At 33.7% G+C, this 21,405-nt stretch overlaps 1 protein-coding gene across 2 annotated transcripts in view; it reads left to right on the top strand.

Moving 5' to 3' along the window:
* Window positions 1–21,405, top strand: part of MICU3 (mitochondrial calcium uptake family member 3) — an 82,214-nt gene that overhangs the window by 52,644 nt on the left and 8,165 nt on the right. The window contains exons 7-11 of one of the 2 annotated variants that reach the window (XM_012810024.2): window positions 1,781–1,852; window positions 5,185–5,223; window positions 12,523–12,618; window positions 17,604–17,704; window positions 18,295–18,466. In XM_012810024.2, the coding sequence (XP_012665478.1) occupies window positions 1,781–1,852; window positions 5,185–5,223; window positions 12,523–12,618; window positions 17,604–17,704; window positions 18,295–18,466 (480 nt within the window). The remainder of the gene's footprint in view (window positions 1–1,780; window positions 1,853–5,184; window positions 5,224–12,522; window positions 12,619–17,603; window positions 17,705–18,294; window positions 18,467–21,405) is intronic. The other variant, XM_023517807.1, reaches the window with a different exon arrangement.

Raw genomic sequence — 21,405 nt, 5'->3', positions numbered from 1 at the left:
TCCACAAAACCCTTGCCCTCATTCCAGCCACTGGAGCTGGAACCTTCAGAATGGTAGAGAAGTGGGAGTTTTCAGTTTGGTTACAGCAGATAAAAGATGTGGTCCTACCATCCTAAAATGGACAAGTTTAGTTTAACAGTTTTGTTATGATGGCGTACAACCATATTTTAGGAATTTTCACGTTCCTGGGGAGTTCATTGTTTTTGTTTGTATAACGTGGATAGCAATCTCAATAATTCATTTTATTTTATGTAGCAATATTTTAAAGCAAATAAAATGTATTACCTCCTAAAATACGGAATACCGTTTACAAATGCACTTGTATATGCAGTAGACTAACTTCGGAGCTCAGTCCCATGGAAGCCGCCTGTGATGCCTTTTGTTTATCATCTCGTTGTGGAATTCGGAGGTAGAAACATCCATGAGAAGTCCTGTTTGTTTGCGCTTTGTGCTCTGGTGAGAGCTGCTCTTGCTCTGAAGCTGCATTCTGCTCTTTTCAGTTATACTGCTATCTCATACGTGATTTGTTTGTTTGTTTGTTTGTTTGTTAGCAAAGAGTTCCTGAAAGCAAGAGGTGGAGTTGACCAAGTGATTTGTAGAAGTCTAAAATCTGTGTTCTCTTGCCTGTTTATAAAGTGATTATTAACAATTCTTTTCACTAAAACGTGTGTGGAAATAATTTGTGATAATAAAGTTATTTATGTATTGTGGTCCAGGCAGTCCGAGGTTATGAATGAGATAGGTTCTGTAGGTTTGTTCTTAAGTTGAATATTTAAGTAAGTTGATAAGTTTGAGTTATATCTAAGTCAGATGTCTGTAACTTGGGGATTGCATGTATATTTTAAAATATTATTATATATCTTAGGAGACAATGTATTTTATTTGACTTTAAACTATTGTTATATAAAATAAAATGAAGAGTTGAGATAGTGTCTAAGTTTACAAACAAAAGCAATGAACTCTCCAGGAAACTAATACAGAGGCAGGTTTAGGCTTCTCTTAATAAAATGATGGGATTTTAAAGAGGAAAAACACCATTTATAATAGTAGCTAACATTTATTGAGAACTTACTGTATGGCAGGCAGTGTGCTCAATAACTACTTGTAATACAACACATATTTACTCCACAATACATTCCTATTGTGGGGAATTATCTCCATGTTCCAGATACAGAAAAAAGCCTTGGATGATGAGAGTAAGTTGCCCTAGGAGTTACACCTGCAGAGTTCGTTCATGGCTCATCTCTTTTTGTCTTTGTGTCTTAGAGATTAAGTAGAACCATAGCATTAAGTATATTTAACTTCACTGTGGGTTACCTGGGCCAAAGGATGTATTTTCTTGGGAAAAAACTGAAGTCAGAAAATTTATCGGCTCAGCGACTGTGGCTCAAGTAGCTAAGGCACCAGCCACATACACCTAAGGTGGCGGGTTTGAATCCAGCCCAGGCCCGCCAAACAACAATGACGGCTGCAACCAAAAAAAATAGCCAGGCATTGTGGCGGGCGCCTGTGGTCTCAGCTACTTGGGAGGCTGAAGCAGGAGACTCGCTTGAGCCCAGGAGTTGGAGGTTGCTGTGAGCTATGATGCCACAGCACTCTACCCAGGTGGACAACTTGAGGCTCTGTCTCAAAAAAAAAAAGAAAAGAAAATTTATCTATTTTAAATATTCTTAGTATATAAACCTAACTGTTCTTTGTGGGATATTGCTAGTACTTGATGGTAGTTATGTGCCCAGAAACTTTTGTTTGGTATTTGATTCCTGACTGATTTCTTTATTAGCTTCAGGAGATATTCAGGAAAAAAAATGAGAAGAGAGAAACGAAAGGAGATGAAGAAAAGCGAGCTTTGCTGGTAAGAAAACTTAATTGTGAGCTCAAGCGTTTTCTAGGTGAGAATTATTTATTCATGTCGAGAAAAAGTAATTAAAGTTGGCAGCTTTGGAGTTGTTCCTTTCTTGAAAGCTTTCTAAAGTTCTCATGTAGTTAAATCACTTTATGATATGCATCGATATCAATATTTATGTTAAATATTGATATTAAATATCTGTATCCATAGTCACCCTCATGAAATCATTTCCATCCATATTGTTATCTGTGAGATTTGAAGGGTATATCATGCGATAGATTAATACAGATCATTATCCATGTAAAAATTTAAAGGTGAATTGCAAAGATTTAATAATGTGAGTAAATTGAGTGGTATTAAAACAGTCTGACTGTTGAAGCAAATACAAGCAAGTGGTATTTTGTTTTCATTCTTAAAAATATATATAACAGATTCTTCTTCTGGGATGCACATTTCCATCTTATTCTGAGCTTAGAGTTAGTAAGTAACATTTCCCTCCACTTCCTACCAGTTTTCTTTTTGTTTGTCCCAAGCATTTGAGCCTGACCATAGGCCAGGTTCCCATAATAAAACCAGCAAGTACTGAGACCTGACTGTCACTACACTAGGTACTTAGCATGCATTTTCTCATTGAATTTACCCCCAAATTTTCTTATCTCTAATTATAGATGAGGAGAAGCTAAGTATCTTGTCCAAACTTACATACCTATTAAATGGCAAAGCCAAAGAATTGAACCCATTTCTGATACCTGCACTTTCATCTGCTATACCATATTTCCTCAACTGGTACTTATGTACCAGAAAACATAGTGAGTTTTGTTGGTATATAAGTGATTATTGTTCCTTTTTCAAATTAGGGCCCTGTGCAGTAGTTTAATTGCTCTCCATGGAATTCAAATAATTTAGAGAATTGTAACATTTTTTATTATTTGTAGGTGTAATTGGACATGGATTGTCTGTAACTGATAGTACCATATTTAATCTGAATATATTTATTAAGTATGTATATATACTTAGTTGTATAAAAGCACATAATCAGAATTATTTTGTTTCATAGGATATTCGAGTACAATATAATTATGAGTAGTTGAACTTCCCCCAGTACACTGTTGACAAAGTTTATGGAAGACAGTCTTTAAAAAATCAAAGAGCTGATTATAATTTAGCCAAGTATTAAAAGGGGCATTAGTAGTTCTCTATTTAATTCAGGTCTCATGGTTTTTAAATTTTAACTAATAAATCCTATATGAATAGCCCCATAAATGCAACTGCTTATATTACGAACAAGAGTAGAGAATTAACAAGCGATTATTAACAAGACTTAGAAATGGAATGCCTTCTTAAATTTTAGTTCCTGTAGTAATATACAGAAAGAGTAAACAGATATTTTAATTTTGATAGGTTACATCTCACAGACTATAATTCAGTAGGCAAGTTGTTAATAAAATATCATATAAGGAGGTTGAATTATGTTAATAAATCCATTGATAAAACAAGAGAGTAGGTAGCATTTCATTGAATAGAAATTTAATTGTTTTGTTTATTTATACTACTTCCAGAGAGGACTTACTGATCTTTCAGTAAAAAATCTGAGACTATTTTAATCATTAACATTTACTGAAACACATCCATCAAGTTACAAAGGGAAAGAGGAAAGGGAGAAATCATAGCAGACAACGCAGCCTGGGAAAATCTACAGTGTAAGCACAAAGCTTGGGTCTGAGCTTCATAGCAGCCAAGGTAAAGGAAATTTAATGTTGATTTAATGGAAGTATTTCATACTAGTGTTGTAGTAAAATTTCATTAACTTGAATTAATTAGGGGAGGCCTATCTGAATTACACCAGAATACCCTGAATTTTATTATTTTATATGCATATGGGTCAAGGAAGCTCTCCTTAGCAAACATACGAGAAAGGTAGTTGTTTTAAAGAACAGTAAAAATAATTTATAAGTAATGGATAATTTGTTTATATGTTAAAAAATACTTAATGAAAGTCATTGATCTCCACAGGTGGGTACCTCAGAGGTATTTATCTTTATAAATAATTTATTTAATTAGTGCAATTTATTTAAATAGTGTTCCTGAAATCTCACTTATATAATTTAGCTATCAGAACTATTCCTTAAAGAAATTCAGAAATAATCTTTAGTACAGCCCCTAAACTAACAGCCCTCTGGAGTAATACAGCTTTCTCATTACTTCTTAACAATAATAATAATTAGTGTTAACTTATTAATAGTCACATTTAATAGAAGTCTGAACTGAGATTTTATTTTTTATCACTTTAGTTATACAAGGTGGTGCTTTCAGGGTAATAGAAAAGACTATATGATTCTATATATTCTTAGAATATTTTGGTAGAATTAAAGCAATTAAAATTTAACTTATTACATAAGAGAGACATAGCACAGTTTCAAGAGGCAGATTTGGGGGATTGGAATATTAGCCCAGCCACTCATTACCTGGGTGACCTTGAATGATAACCTTAACCCCTGTGTGCCTCATTGTTTTTCATTTGTACAATGGGGATATTAGAGGTGGTGATCACATGTGACTTAAAAGGATTAAAACCCATAGCCACTTATTAGTATTTAAAATATAATAAACATTCAAAAAGGTTGGCTAATGGTGAACCTTAAAGTTCTCCTTAAATTAGTAGAACCAGATAGCTACTTTAAACTGAATATTAACATCCCCAAATCAAGATTAAGTCAAAACCAAACTTAAAAATACTTGCTGAAATACAGCTGTGTTTCAGAAGAAAAGGAGGAAATGAACATAATATTTCTTGGGACATTTCTTATGTTCTAATCTGTGCTACGTTCATTGTAAATGTTACTCCTGTTCAGTCTTCCTTCCAGTTCTCCCAGGTAAGTACAGTATCCGTTCTGCAGATGAGAAGACAGTTTTGAGAGGGGAAGTGATCTGCTTCATGTTGCAATGCTAATAACAGCAGACAGGGGGCCCCAGCAGGTTCCATCCCACTTCCACTGCCATCCTGCTGCATCTAGACTTTGCCCCATGCCATGTAGAATTGCTGAAGCATGTCTGAATAAAACTGCTTATTTAAGAGGAACTGTTGTCCTCAACGCAATAGTTCTAGTGGGTTAAAGGAGCACAGATTCATTTAATGTTTAATTAATTATATGAGATTTTAAAACTTTGCTACTCATCTTTAACATTTATCCCACTTGTGTGTGCTCTATATAGAATGCAGCATAATGATTTGCCCTTCCTAATTGATTATTTTGTCATCTTTTTCTTTTTTTCTTTTGCTATACTTGGGTTCATTCTGAAATATGACACTTCATTTGGCCCTTTGTGCTCTATGTCAGCGTCTTCAACTTTATGGATACCATTCTCCTACTAATAGTGTATGTACAATACTTTCATGTTCTTTATGTATATAGTCCTCACCTGTTATACTTGACAATGTTACTTCTTTATATAAAGTTTTGTCTGCTATTTAGAGGGGTTTGGACATTATTGACTACCACAGGTGTAATCAAGCCAAAATTTTAAGGTTTCATTTCTTGATTTATGAAAAGGCTAAAATATGTGGAGCAGTTGTATATTTGACTTTAGATTAAAGTAAGGAAAAGGTGAGTGACCAACAACTACCAATAAATGTGGTAAAATAATCTAAATGTTGTATTTCTTAGCAGTATTTGAAGGTGTATATAAATTACAGAGCAGATTGCTCCTACAGAACAAGGTATTTTAAGAACTGGTTGTCCATCTGATACATAATCTTTGCTCAGTTCTAATAAACAAGTAAATTAATGGATAGACTTTTCTTAAGTTTCAGTATTTCTTATAAATTTTTTCTAAAAATTGTTGGAAAATTTGTTGTTTGTTATTGCCTGCCTCCTTCCTCTGGTCTATACAAACATCGGGTGTAAGCTGCTACTTGATAATGTTCAATATTGTCAGTGTATCATGTTATTTATCAGAGAGGATTATGGTTTTCAGACTTTCCTCCTCTTGGAAAAATAGAGAATTTCTATGGATAAACTTCTAAATGTACATTGCTTTTCACCTTGAGCTTTCTACTTTGTTTTGTCCTTAAAAAGTCAGAATTTATTGGTTAGCCCAGCTACTAAATACCTAAGAATAAGCCATCACCATTTGAATATATAAACATGAGCAGTTCATTTAATTTCCCCCAGGATACTTCAGTGATTTAAGAGGATACATCAAATTATAGAAATTCCACCTTAGAAGCCCTTTAAATTCAGGATGACTGATTTAATACTATCCTGATGAAAGTGTTCTAGTTTGTAGTGTACAATTCTATAAGTATCTGTTTGTTGCTTTCTGTATTGGCTAGTTAATCAAAATTCCAAATGATGAAAGCTAGCTCTTAGTGTAGATTCAGCATAAAGTAAACCCAATATACTGGTTGGCCATCAAGTTTATGCATGATTTTAAATTGCACATGAACTTTATGGCCACCTGTATTTTGCCAAGTCTCATGGAATGGACTGAGAATGGGTTGGAAAACAAACCATGTCCATCAGACTCATACAACTAATTGTTCTGATCTCTTACAAGTTACATTAATTTTTTTCTGCAAAATGTACTACTGTTTTCCATTAAATAAATTATATAATTTTCTTAAAAATTTTAACAGATTCCTGATAATTATTTTAAAATTTATAAGATGAAATTCTCACAGATTATCATGCCATATGCCCCGTGAAACTTAATAAATGTTAATGCTTATGATTTTATGATTATTTTTCTAATATGTCATCATTATATGAGCCATTTTCTGTGACAGTTTTTATTTCCCTTAATCTCATAAATAATTTTCATATAGGATGATTATGTGTTTCTTTAAAAATGTATCTCAGAGTAACATTGTCAAAAGGAAATAGACCCTAATGTTTTTCTAGTTTATACTACATATATAAATTGCAGTCACTTATGCATTAAAAGAATAATATTGAGAAGCAGATTTAAATTGCTTATTTTATTTATATTATGCTTCTTTATTTACTAGGAAAGTAAATTTATGATTTTAAATTTTATTGTGGTAATCTGTATTTTCCTTTTATTATTTTATTGAAGACAGCTTTTTTCAAATATAAATGCATATGTTAAAGTAATACAACTTGATGTCATTTTTGTCCATTATTCTCAGTCTAAAATGGATTACATGATTTTTCACATCTCCTCTATATAAGCTAACTTTATTTCCTATAGTAGAAAAAATTTATGCTATTATTTGCATAATAGAAAAAAATTTGTTCAATAAGGAATGATTACTTTCAAAGACTGCAGGCAAGCAAGCAAGAGAATTCATTTAAAATTAGAAAAAAAATCAACCTGAAAATGTATATGAAATACCACTGTTGTAAGTATCACACAGATCTGTTGGTATAATGTTTTGAATTAGCCGGCAATTATCTGCTAGTGCACAGAGTTGTAGATTAACTGACTTGATCAAATATCTAATTTGATTACAGATCACGGAGCTAAATATATCCTAAGCTATATAATTCTGGAAGAAGTTTCATCCAGAAAGGCAGAGGCCCCCTGGGCTTTTGCTATGTGGGTGGAGATTCTGTGACCTCTGTAGTAGCCTGTTCTGAAATTTAATCACTCTTATAGTAGATTGTGCCTATATTTAATCACATTATTTCCTGCTACAGTGTAAAATTGAGCACATGCTTTTGATTCATTAGGACAGTTGTTACTTTGTAGCCTTTCCTGTTCTAAATCATTTTATATTTATCATAATTCTTTGCTTTCATCTTTGCAGAGTGATGAATGGAATTGTAAAAAAAGTCAAAAAAATAAATAATGCAAAAGTCAAGTATATTTGACTTTGGAGTGCCTTATAGGGCTTTTTTAGATTATTCTTAATTACCCCAATTCTGTCACCATCAGACATTGTACCAAGTTTTATACCAATTCTTTGACATGTGCTTAGACTTGTTTTATGGATTACAAAATTTTAATTATCATAAATGCTCTATATTTGAAAAGAATATGTGTTCTCCAGTTTGGGGCGGACACACATTCAGAGTTGTGTGTGTGTGTGTGTATGTGTATATATATTTCAACTATATATATTAAATATATATTACCAAGCATGATAATTTTGTGTTCACATCTGTCATTATTAATGTTTTTGCCTGCTTGATCTGTCTATTAGTATGTTAAATTACATATTACGGTGATACATTTGTTAATTTCTACTTATAATTTTCTTAATTTCTGTTTTAGAGATTTTAAATCATTGCTATTACCTATATGAGAATTTAGGTTATATTACCTAAGTGAATTGAATCTTCTATTATATACTATCCCTAGATTGCTAAAAATGTTTTTTGCCTTAAAATCTATTTTGCTGATCAGGATACATATGCCACCTTTATTTTAATAATATTTTTGGTTATTTTCCATGTTTTGATTTTCTGGGGTTTTTTTTTGTGGTGATGGTGAGGTTTTCCCTGATTTCTAAACTGTGTTTTTAGTTCAGAAATTTACTACAAAGTGCAAATGTAAAACCAAATAATTATAAAAATTTAACTACCATATAGATCAAGAAATAAAACGCTGCCATTCAACAAGATACCCTTTGTTATGTGTCCCTGATCCTAATCCCTGGAGGTCCCCTAGACAATAACCATGATCGTGAGTCCCTGCTTTGCTTCACTTTGTGGTTTTCCCACTCACTTCCACATTCTAGACAATTTGGCTTTGTTTGACCCATTTCTGTACATCATACACAGGGAATCACAGTACATGAATGTCCCTGTGGCTTTCCCTCCTTGGCACAGCGTTCTGATCATCCGTTTCATCTTCACTGTGGTCTGTGGTCCTGATTTATTCACTTTTTTGCTGTGAGCAGCAGTTCTCCAACATTTTGGTCTTACCATGTTGAGGATGCAAAAGAGATTTTGTTTATGTGGACTATATGTATTTACCAATTAGAAATTAAAATGAAATTTTTAAATGTTAATCCATTTTAAATAACAATAAAAACTTAGTACACATTAACAAACCCTTTTTTATGAAAAACTATCAGAACTGTAGGGAGTAGAGTGGTATTGTTTCATCTGCTTTGCAGATCTCTTTAACGTCTGGCTTATTAGATGACAGCTGGTTTCTCATGGCTGTTTTTGCATTCCGTCTGTTGTAATATGTTATTTTGGCAACAAATACTGTCAGTTGTTTGCTTTGAAATGCAGGTTCACTTGGTTGATTTTCAAAAGTTATGTATACCAGATACCGAAGTTTGAATTATCATAGGTTGTCCATTAGTTGTTCTTCCAGGTAAAAATGATGGCTCATGAATAATTGGCTAGTTCAGCTTGAAATCCAAACCGCCACACAAATCCTTGTGAAGGCGACTGTCAGGCTTCAGTAAGCTGCCGACGTGCCTTACGGAAGCGTCCATTCCATCACACCGAAGATTAAAACGGTGTGTACTCAGAGTTTAGTTTAACAAAGTTATAAGCTTTATTCTCCTTCATCAAATACATTCTTAAGTGGAATTTTTTTAAATGGTTTATGGCACTGCAGAATGTAACTATTGAATGTGATACTTTGGTCTTTGGTACCTCATTTGTACTAAGACACCGTTAGTTTTACCACCAATTGCTTTTGTACCATCAGTGGAAATGTCAACACGGAGCCAGAGGCCAATTGTGTCTTTAAGATGCTTTTAAGGAAATAGATCTTTTTTATATCTTGACCAGACTTTTCAGTTATTCTCAGCAAGAAGGGTGGTGCTAATTATTAGCCTATCATTAATAAAAGCCTGTTAGGTGTTTTGCATTCTCTCTCTTTTCTTACCTGTTGTTAGTATTATTTTTTTAACAGTACATTTTGTGAGTTGTCCTGGTTCCTTTTGATTTTGGTTGACAGTCTGTGTTTTTGTAACTAGAGGATTCAGTCAGTTTACTTTACTGTGATTACTAGTTCGAATTTCTTTCAGTCACTTTATTCTGTATGCCATTTTCTCTCTTTTTCTGCATTCTTTTGAATTGACTGAAGTTTACTTTTTCCTTTTTATTTTCCTTTGGGTTAGCAGACATTCACTGTATTTCTATTCTTTATGTTGTTATTCCTAAAATTATATTAAGTATACATAATTTAAAGTGTTATTAGGCAGCATCTTTACTCTCTTTCTCAGAAGTGGTCTTAAAATGTTTTAATGTCATTCATACCTCTCCTGACGTGAATGCTTAAAACCGTTGTGCAGCATCTACAACTGTCTTTCATTTAGTAGCACAAATTAGATTTTCAAAGTGTACATTATCACAGTTTACTTAAGATTATCTACATATTTGCCATATTTTATTCATTAATTCCCTCTTTAATCTTACATCTTCCTAAATTTCACAGTCTTTACCCACAAAATGTATATTCACGTGAGGGTGTTTTGGTGAAACAAAAACAAAAATCTGTCTTTGAAAATGTCTCCAATTTGCCCTTTTTTAAAAAAAGGTAATTTAGCTGGGTATATTATTATAGGATGACAGTTATTTAATCTTAACAAATGATATTTCACTGTCTTCTGGTTTCTATTGCTGGAACTAAAAAGTCATCTCTGAGTCTTCAGTATTTTTCTTTTGTAGTAATCTGTCTTCTTTCTGACTGCCTTTAAAATCTTTGCCTTTGGATTCTGTGGTTTTATTATAGCCTATCTCTCTGTTTTGCTTTTATCTATCATGAGATATATTGTTCTTCCCAAATATAAGGATTATTTTCTTCTGTTAATTCTTTAACAGTCACATCATATTTCTCTGAATGTCATCTCTTTCCTATTTTCTGATTATTTCTGGGGCTTTCATAGACATTTATGTTCTCTTTTATCTCTCTTAATTTCTCTTTAACCATTTCCATATTTTTATCTTTTCATCTTTCATTCTGTATTATTCTTCATATTTATCTTCTAGTTCATTAATTCTCTTTTAGCTATATAAAACTTGACATTAAGTTTCATTTGTAACATTTTTTATTTCTATTTTAACTATCCTATTATATTTTTTAGATGTAAGAAAACTTCCTACTAGTTTGCGTCATCTGAAAAATTTAATTTCTTCATTCAAGTTACTGATCATAAAATTAAATACTGGTTCTAGGAACAGAAAAATATAAGGGAATCAGTGAATATGCCATTCACATCACTGATCTATTTGCAATTTTTTCCTGCAGTTATAGTAGCTATAAGGATATTGTTCCTGCTCCCAAAGCATTATAATTTAAAAGTCAGCATGAGATTTATCTATTATCTATTTATCTATTTATCAAATAGATACATATATATAATAGATATATAGATAAACAAATATATTCAGTTACAGAAATTTGGTCATATATTCTAGCATAATATTTTCTAGAGCTAAATGACAAGTGGGAAAACTTTCTGTAGGAAGGGACTTAAAAAGCAGTATATTATGTTCTCAATGAGATTTTTTTAATTTAAAAAGTCATGTATTATCTTGGTAAATAATACAGATTATACAGATTTTAAAAATACAGAAAAGCAAAAAGAAAATTTGAAATATCCTAACCCTTCCATTCAGAGATAATAGAAGGGTTAGTATTTTAGTGTATTTTAGGGTATTTCCTTCTTTTCTTTCATGTTGCCACATTGATAATTATGGTAATACTTACATCTGTGTTACTTAAATAGTTCCTTCCAAGTTGTATTTTATTAAGATTTTTATTAAGATATGGGCAATAGGTAGAATTTTCTAGTTAATAAATAGTGAATTAAAACTTAGAAGGTCTTTGAAATAATTCCTAGATGCCTTATAATTTTTTAGTGGCACTGGGCTTATAAAAATTAAGGCCAATAACAGTTCTCTCATTACCAGCCCAGCACTCTTATGTGCATCTCACAGCATTCACCTCTCAGTAATGAAAACACCATCAGTGAGAACCTGTGAGATCTTCCTGCTAAATCTTGTCAGAGATTGTTTGACTCTTTTTGTTTATAGACAACCAAATTAGGTATGCGGTTTGACATTTTCCTGGACTTTGCTTCTTAATTTTGATATCTCCTTTCATCTAGCCAATCATGAGATAAAAGCTAGTTAGTATTCTGTCCTTGTGATAAAGATTAGAAAATACCTTATTCATTTACAATTGACATACCCACCAAATCCCAAGTAGTTTTGAGTGCTTTGATTTAAGCAGGTATATTTCTTTTTGACAGATTTTGGATAATTTAAACTTTGTTTCTCTAAAGTATGGATAAAGTCATTTTAATTCTTTGATACACTGTCAAGATGTATGGTGACTAGCAATACATTTTTAAATTAAGCAAACCAAGATTTGCTACAAAATTACCATAGTCTCTAAATTAATCTACTTTGCCCAGGAGCATATAAAATTTTACTTCATGCTTTCTTAGAAATTATATGTGTTTTAATAGAAGGACAGAGGAAAGGATTGGAGAATTTGTTTCTTACCAACAAATTTGATATTGTACTTATAAATAGTGGTTATATACCATTACACCTTTGGAAGTACGTTGGGTTTACCAGCAATGTAATATAACACTGTTGTGCACAGCAGAAAACAAAAAAGGTAAACTAATGTGTTTTCTTTTTGTTTCAAGATTGTTTAGAAGAGATTTAAAGTGTCTAAATTATCATTCTTTGTGACTGTTCTTTAGATTTCAGTTGTGTTCTTTAAAACTTCTACAGGTACTTAAAACAGATGCTGAGGAACTTGTCTCCAGAAGCTACTGGGACACACTGCGGCGCAACACCAGCCAGGCGCTCTTCTCAGACCTCGCAGAGGTATACTCAGACCCAGCCAGGGCCTCATAGTACTTGTCGTTGTGTTAATCTTGTCCTCATTTCATTTTAAAGTCGTAATGATGAAACAAAAATATATTTTCTACTTATTTTTCAGTATAGCAATAATTACTGTATGTAAACTGTGTGTCTGAATGTGTAGGCCTTGCCGATGGGGCAGGCAGGCTGCAGGTCACCGTTACTAGCCTGTATAAATGAACTTGCTTGTTGTGTGAAACATGACTTTTCACCTTAATTACGAGGAAAGGGTGTTTTTTTTTTTTACTTGAGGATAGCTTTCTAGAAATTTGAAAATAATATTTTATAGTTTGACTGACTTTTTTGACCTTACAGTTTACAGTGTTATATGAAATACAGAAATGTTTCACTGGGTGAAACTTAGCTCCCTCTTCACAGTTACATTATGTAAATTTTCTAGTATTCGTGATGAGTGGCTTCCCAAGGACAAGTGTAAGGGGCAGGGTGTGAAGGGGTGGTGGGGACAGTCAGTCAAGGAAGGGAAGAATGTCTTACCTGAAAGTAAGATTGTCAGGACATGGTGAAAATAAAAAGCAGACTGACCTCCCCTCAGGGTTCCTACTGTTTTTTGAATTTGATACAAACCAGCACTTAATTGCTGCTCTCAGGGCAGACTGCTTTCACCACCCCAGTCTTGCTGTGCTACTGTCAGTGGGATCAGTTTTGAAAGATGAGCTCTATCTTGTAGATTAACACTGTTTTGTATTTCCTATTCATAATTTTTATTATTAAAACTAAGAAATTTATTAGAGGTGGTAGTCCTACCAGAGGAGACTTTTCAGTAAATACTAAGAGATTTATTTTTCATTATCACTTTTTTTTTCCCAGAAAAGTGGGCTTCTCATTTCTTTCTTTAAACTTTAAATGTTACTTTTAAAAATTATACCTAAAAATATTTGGAGAAGCAAACTGGAACCAATTGTGACTTCTGTTGTCTGTGTATACACTATTCCTCAACTGGCATCCTTGGATGGTGGCAAATGCTCAAAAATGTTAATTTTGTCACTTTTGCTCAGTTTTAGTTTCATAAATAAAGCATTAGCCCCATGTTTAAGACACTGATGATATATAAATATGATACAATTGGAACTAATCAATCAACACTTATTTGCACATATAGAAACAACACATCAAAAACAAAGTGGGTGGGAGGGAGGAGGTGGTACCAGGTAAATTCGCACCTAACTGTCTGAGTAGGGAGCACACTGATAACTTTCACCCAAATGGTAGAAAAGCAATATATGTAACCAAAACATTTGTGCCCTCACAATATTCTTAATAAATAAATAATGTGAGATGTAATTATAACTAACAGTCATGTTTTAAATGTATGCCATGTTTGGGTATAAAGTGGCTGATTATTGTATTCACATACATTTTAGAAGTGCTTTATTTGGTAATCATTTATGTAGGTGCAGTTTAGTAGTCAGTGCTTATCATAATCATTTATGTAGTAGTCAGTGCTTCAACATAAGAGCAACTGGGAACGCTGCCTCTTATGGTCCCTACAAGCCAACTGTGGCCTGGCTTTCAGGCTCCAGATTAAGAGTCGTGTGACTGTTACCTCTCCCCATACTACTCTGCCCACTTCCCAACTCCAGACTTCCTTAATCCCAACTGACCTTGCTAAAAATCCTCACAGTTAGATAAAATCTGCTGATCAGATATTGAATTTAATTTAAATCTTGGGAGGTTGAACATCAGAAGACTACTAGCCAGGTCTTACCTTATGTCTTATTTCGACATTATTTTTGCTCTCTCATATTAGATAGAATAATAAATGAGAATTAACAATAGTTCAGTTATAACTAATGGTAATTACTTATAGGTTACTATGAGTACCAGTCTAACATAGAATTGTTTATTTCAGGATTCAAGATGTTTCAGAAAAAGGGCTTAGAAATCTATTTGTATTCGAATTTCTTTGTTATATGTTTAATGTGTAATTATTGAGATAAAGTATGTAAGTATTATGTGATTCATGGAAGACCTTTGGAAACCGTTATGGCTCTATGGGAGATATATTAGAGCTGGCTGACTTCTGCAGCTTTCCAGACCTAATTGTGCAGGTCCCTTTCCTACTCAGAATTCTGTGACCTTCCTTTGGTACTTTGAAAGTGGTCAAAATAGGAGTATTAATACCACAGAAAGTAGCAAACGTTATACAAATCAGCCCCTTTTTCCCCTGGAGAACCAGTTTGCCAGCACATAATTGTTGTCAGTCAATCCACACTGTGACCAGAAGCTGCTACATTAATGAATGAAATGACTCAGATATCATGAAAGTTACTGATGGAGAGAAGAAAGAAGAAAGAAAAAGAGGAAAAGAAAACAAAACTTACATTGTGCGCCAAAGTAAAATAATTATTTCAACATTATTTTTGCTTTCTCATATTAGATAGAATAATAAATGAGAATTAACAATAGTTCAGTTATAACTAATGGCAATTACTTATAGGTTACTATGAATACCAGTCTAACATAGAATTATTTATTTCAGGATTAAAAATGTTTCAGAAAGAGGGCTTAGAAATCTATTTGTATTCGAATTTCTTTGTTACATGTTTAATGTGTAATTATTGAGATAAAGTAATTCTCATTAACTATTGTAGGTAAAGTGGATATTAGCCTCTCATTGTATTCCAGAGCTATTTCTAATTATAGATTTTTCAATTATGGTAAAACCACATGTCTTCAATTATTGTAAAACCATGTAATGAAAATTTGAATATGCTACAGATGGTACCACTTTCTAACCAAACTCATACATGATAAATTTATAGTACAGCATGGTACGTGTATCATGTAACAGTTGAATATAATCTTGTCAATGCCAAAATTATGAACCCTGTTTTGAGTTTTGCAGATGAATTTTGAATTTTTTCCTGCTTGCTTTAAACTGTACTTATCCATAATAAACTTCAGTAGATTATTCAAAAACTGCATAAACAAAATAAAAAGAGTTTAAAGATATCCGAAATCCAGCCCTTGGGTAGAGTCGAAGATTATCATCACACTGTGATCAATAAAAATACAACAGAACCCCCATAGTTGACCACCCCCCTCCATTGACCACCTCTTTACGTTGACCTGATTTTCATACACTGGACTTGCACCACGTGTCCACATCAGTACAGCAGGCCTAGCTCCTATGTTGACCACTTCTGTATGTTGACTAGTCCATTGCAGTCCCTTGGGCAGTCAACTTACATAGGTTTCTACTGTATATTGAGAAAATGAATATCTTAAAACCGTTTTAATAGTTTGACATATTTGTATTCCATGCAGGTTTATTAACTTGTTTATTTTATTTTTGATCAAATTACTTAAAGTAGTCTTTAATAAAAACAAAGATAATAGCCTTTCATGTAAATGGCCCATGGAGTTCTTTTGTGGCTTTTTCTCCCTTTGTTATGAAAACACCGGAATTCATTTTATTTTAACAGTGAACACACTAATCAAAGAGATAAAGTCTCTATTTTTATCTCAACCTTTGGGCTATTTAAGGTACATGACACTGTTAGGGTACCAGGGACACTTCCTGGTGTAGTTTCCAGTGACTGAGCTGTACTGTGTTTCATTGAATGGTAGGAAGAGTTTTCCCATTCCAATTTTCTAATTTTTTTCCTCCAATGTCAAACTGTTTCTTATGCCTCTGTGGATCTGGATTATCTGAATAGGTACAGTACTCACCTAATAAGATTTTGATGCTAAAAGACTATAAACTAAATCTGCTCTGATCAGTGGGCATGAGACAGACCAGCTAAATGAGGTCATTACGTTAAGCCTGTGTGAATCAAAGCCATCTCATGTTAGTGTACTGTGTCTCAAGGTAAATGACATCACAAACTGGAAGAAAACATTCCTTAATTATGTTATCTGAGTTCACTAATTTTTGGTGTTCCAGTAACTTTTCACTTTAAAGCTTTTCTTTTTCAGATCTATATAACATAGCATAAAAGTAAAAATGTACCCTATAAAAATATTTTTTCCATTAAGCTTCAACATTATTACCTTTTCTATGTTGACTAGTCCTTTTTCAACTTCCTGAAATGTATTAATTTTGCAAAAGCAAATAATATGTAACATGTATTGAGCATTTACAAGATGCTAGTCAAGTGATTTTACACGTGTATCTAATCCTTACTGCAACCCTTTTGGATAGGTACTATTATTATTCCTGAAGATAATAACATCCTCAGAGATATTAACTTCCCCAAGATCACTTATTTAAGTGATGAGAAGTATCAGGATTCCAAGCCAGCAGTCTGACTCTTGAACCCATCATTTTATTTGCTCACCACAATGCTGCTTATTTGTGAAGTAAGCTGCTTTTTCAAAAACACCACCCCTACCTTTCATTCACTTTGTCCCCTTTCCTCCCGCCCCATTCCTCTAGTCCAGACACCCCAGTTTTTTATGTTGGTAGGCTGGTGCTTCTATTCTTATGTTCTACTTAGGCATGAAATACCCTGTGAAATCCTTCCTCCCCCTACTGATTTAAACTGTTTAAGATGATAAACTGACTAGAGTATTCTAAATCACAAAAGAGTATCTATAATTAATATCAGATGTCTTTCCCCCAAAAGTTATTTGCATGTTATGACTGCTAGTAACTACATTTGTATGTTTTATTGGCATAATGTATTTTAAATTTTTCCTAAAAATTGTTAGAATTTTTTTTGCAATTTGGGATTGGAAACATCTTAAAATATAGCATCTTTAAAATATTTTGAAGATAAAGATCCGTTTCATTCCACGTTCTGTTATTAAAATTTGAATTTCAGTTACCTTGTAATTACACAAGATAGCCTGCTTTTTCATTCTGATGTTAACATATTTATATTCTTGATATTTATATGTCGATAATAAAAGTCTTTGAGGGATATTGGGCATGCCTATTTTGTTTCTTTTATTGGAGTTAACTTTTAAATTATGATTTTTTTAAGCGTGCTGATGACATCACAAGTTTAGTAACTGATACTACACTTCTTGTACACTTTTTTGGAAAGAAAGGAAAAGCTGAGCTCAACTTTGAAGATTTTTATAAGTAAGCCTAATTTTTATATTTTCATTGATAATTGTTAACATGCTAAAATTAGAAAGATCTTCAGAAACTGCCTGGTGCAGTGATACTCCCCTCTTTGCTACTTTGATCTTAATTGAAAATCCTCTGTGTAATAATTACCCACTTCCTAACTTATAATAGGAAATTACTGAATGGTTTTGTTTTGTTTTTTTTTTAAGTATGGGTATCTGGATTGATTGTTGTCTTCTATACATTCAGAAAAAGTATATTGCCAATCCCTCACTTTGAATAAGCCACAATAATAATTATAAGCACTTCAAGTATCATTACTACTCTGCAAGGTACTTTTGTTATACCCATTTTACAGAGGAGGAAACCAGTGGCCTGAGGGGCTGAATTATTTACCCCAAGTACTGCAGTCAGGAAGTGCTAACACGCCTCACATCTTGTGCTCTTTCTCTTTCCCATTTACAGAAAGAGATTTTATGAATCTTTGTGTCCCCATGTTATTATTTTCATACACCCTTTTATAGGACAGCGAATATTTGATGATTTTCTGTTACCATTACTCTTCATTTTCTTGCTCATTCTTTATTATATTTTTGTCATAGATTCATGGATAACCTGCAAACAGAAGTTCTAGAAATAGAATTTCTTTCTTACTCTAATGGAATGAACACCATCAGTGAAGAAGATTTTGCGCATATTCTTTTACGATATACAAATGTGGAAAATACATCAGTATTTTTGGAAAATGTGCGCTACAGTATACCTGAAGAAAAGGTATCTACTCTCCTGTGTTTCTTATTATGTTATATGTGTTATTAGCTTGTCATGATACACACATTGCCCTTTTATTAGTTTTTTTGCTTCTCTGTGGATTAAAAGATAATCTTGTACATATTTTATTTTTATTTTTCCTCTGTGTCCTATGTGCTCTGGCTAAATTTTAAGAACTAATTTTAAATTCTGTGTAGATAGGCATATTTTTCTTAATGGTGCTGAAAACATTCAGGGATATTTGCAGTTGTATTCAAATTAAGAATATCACTTTTCAAGAGAATTCCACTGAACTACATGCTTTGACTACTACGTAAACATCACCTCATAAAAAGTTTATATTGACATTACTTCTGTCACACTCTGTTCCTTTCTATAACACCTTTAATAAAAGGTCATTTGAAGACTGCCATTGATGAGTGAGTGATCTTATCATCATTTGAAGTGAGGCTTTTCAAAGAGTTTGGATAGCATGAATGGTTAAGAACCTGGGACAACTGACTGTCTATTTGTTTAGTAACAAATGTGTTGTCAGCGCTTCTGGGCAGTCACATTATCTAGTGGCATTTGAACGCATCATTGCCACCAAATAGAACTGCTGTTAGAAGTCCCCTTCAAGCCTCGGGGGTCGTGGATATGTGGCCTTCTATTTGTGTTTATAGAAGGATCAGGTTAATCTATCCAAGAAGAACCTGCAAATAGTTTGACTTTGTTGAGAATGGATACACTGTGACAATATTAACAATCCTCCATGTCTCCTAAGGAAGGAGAAAAAAAGGACTTGATGCATTTGGCCATTAGTTTACATTATCTCTTAATCAGAGTTCTTTTTATCTGTTTTGTATGTTAAAGTGAGTTTTTGTAATTCACAGATAATTCCATAAAAATAAATACTAGAAATGGTACTATTTTATAAAGTATCAATATATCAAGTATTATTATGTCAAGTATTATTTAAGACATTGAATCTACATTTTTTCTTTTATTAAATGGAAACTTACCAAAATCTGTAACTCAAAAGGTTAAATTCCAGGATGAAGAATGTGGCGAAACCTTTGAAGTATTTTGTACGTCTGCCTTATTCTGGCCACTGGAATTAAAGTGACAATATAAGCAAAATCATTCACTTATGGAAATCAGGTTTTGTAGAGAGACAAAATAAGTAAACAAAAAAATTACATACTTTTAGTTAACAATAAATGTTATAGAGGGAACAAGAAAAGAAGGGAGAGTGTCAGGGAGAGCTTTGCTGAAGAGGCGGCTTTGAAGGAGAGACTGAGGAGTGAGCCAGGCAAAGACAGGACAAAACATTCCAGGCAGAGGATACCAAGGATTCCAGGGCCTGGGAAAAGCTCAGATTACTTAAGCAAATGCCAAAAGACAAAGTAGGTGAACAGGAAAGTAGTAGGAGATGAGGAGGAAGAGATAGATAGATAGAGCCAGGTCTTTCAGGACCCTGTAGGAGGGTAGAGTTCAGATTTTATTCTAATCATGACTCCATGAGTGATGGAAATCACTATAGTGTTTAAACTTTAAAGTGGGGGTCAACCAACCGTACCCCTTCCTATTTTTGTAAATAAAGTTGTATTGGAACACAGCCCTTTCATTTATTAATGGCCGTCTGCTGCTGCTTTTGGAGTGTGGTGATGAAGTGAGTGGCTCCAACAGACCAGCTAACCAGATAGCCAGAAAACATGAAAATACTCTCTGGCCTTTTACAGAGAAAGTGTGCTAGCTAACCTTGTTTGAGAGCTGGGCCTGATGGTCATTCATTCTCCAAGTATTGAGTGTGAGGTTTCCGATTTCCCTACCTCTTCATCAGCACTGTTACTGTCTGCCTTTTGATTTGGTCGTCATGGGTGTGAAGCGGTATCTCATTGTGGTTTTAATTGCATTTCTCCAATAGGTAATCATAGTCAGCATCCTTTTCATGTGTTTGTCAGCCAGTTGGTGTATTTTCTTTGGAGTAGTATCTATTCAAGCTATTTGAGTTTTTTTTTTTTTTTTTTGAGACAGAGTCTCACTCTGTTGATGTAAGTAGAGTGCAGTGGCATCACAAGTCACAGCAACTTCAAACTCTTGGGGTGCAACGATTCTCTTTCCTCAGCCTCTCACGTATCTGGGACAACAGGCATCAGCTACAATGCTCAGCTATTTTTAGAGACAAGGTCTCGAACGTGTGAGCTCAGACCATCCACCCTTCTCGGCCTCCCAGAATTCTAGGACACCTTTGACTATTTTTTAAATGAGTTACCTTTTTGTTATTGCTTCATACAAATTCTTTACATAATCTGGATTCTAGACCCTTACAGATCTATCTCCCTAGTTGTTTTTACCCTTATATCAATTTGAAATTTAAAAAGGACTGTGCTTTCCCTGTACGTGGTATCGGCACTCTTAACCAAACTCAGTTGACCATACATTTCATTGCATATATTTTTGATGCTTTAAATTTTTCATTTAATCATTGTTTTATTTTTGTTAGCATGTATGCCCCCTTTTTTAAACCTTATTTTTAATAGGACAAATTCTGTTTAAGTCCCAGTGGTCCATTAGTAATGATCTAGGGGTGAGGATGGAAGGAAGAAGAAATGGCCGCTTTTCTCTGCCCCTCTCATAGATTGTCAAGAATGATTGCTTTAAGTCATCTTCATCAAAATAAATGTCCCAGGCTCAGAGCCTATGGCTCAAGTGGCTAAGGTGCCAGCCACATACACCTAAGGTGGCGGGTTCGAATCCAGCCCAGGCCCGCCAAACAACAATGACGGCTGCAACCAAAAAATGGCCGGGCGTTGTGGCGGCCCCCTGTGGTCCCAGCTACTTGGGAGGCTGAGGCAGGAGACTCACGTGAGCCCAGGAGTTGGAGGTTGCTGTGAGCTGTGATGCCATGGCACTCTACCCAGGGGGACAGCTTGAGGCTCTGTCTCAAAAAAAAAAAAAAA

The sequence above is a fragment of the Otolemur garnettii genome, unplaced genomic scaffold (assembly GCF_000181295.1).
Source record: "Otolemur garnettii isolate 467f Iridium unplaced genomic scaffold, OtoGar3 scaffold00121, whole genome shotgun sequence".
Classification (NCBI taxonomy): Eukaryota; Metazoa; Chordata; class Mammalia; order Primates; family Galagidae; genus Otolemur; species Otolemur garnettii.
Note: the sequence above shows the minus strand (reverse complement) of the source record. Positions and strands in the feature narration are given on the sequence as shown.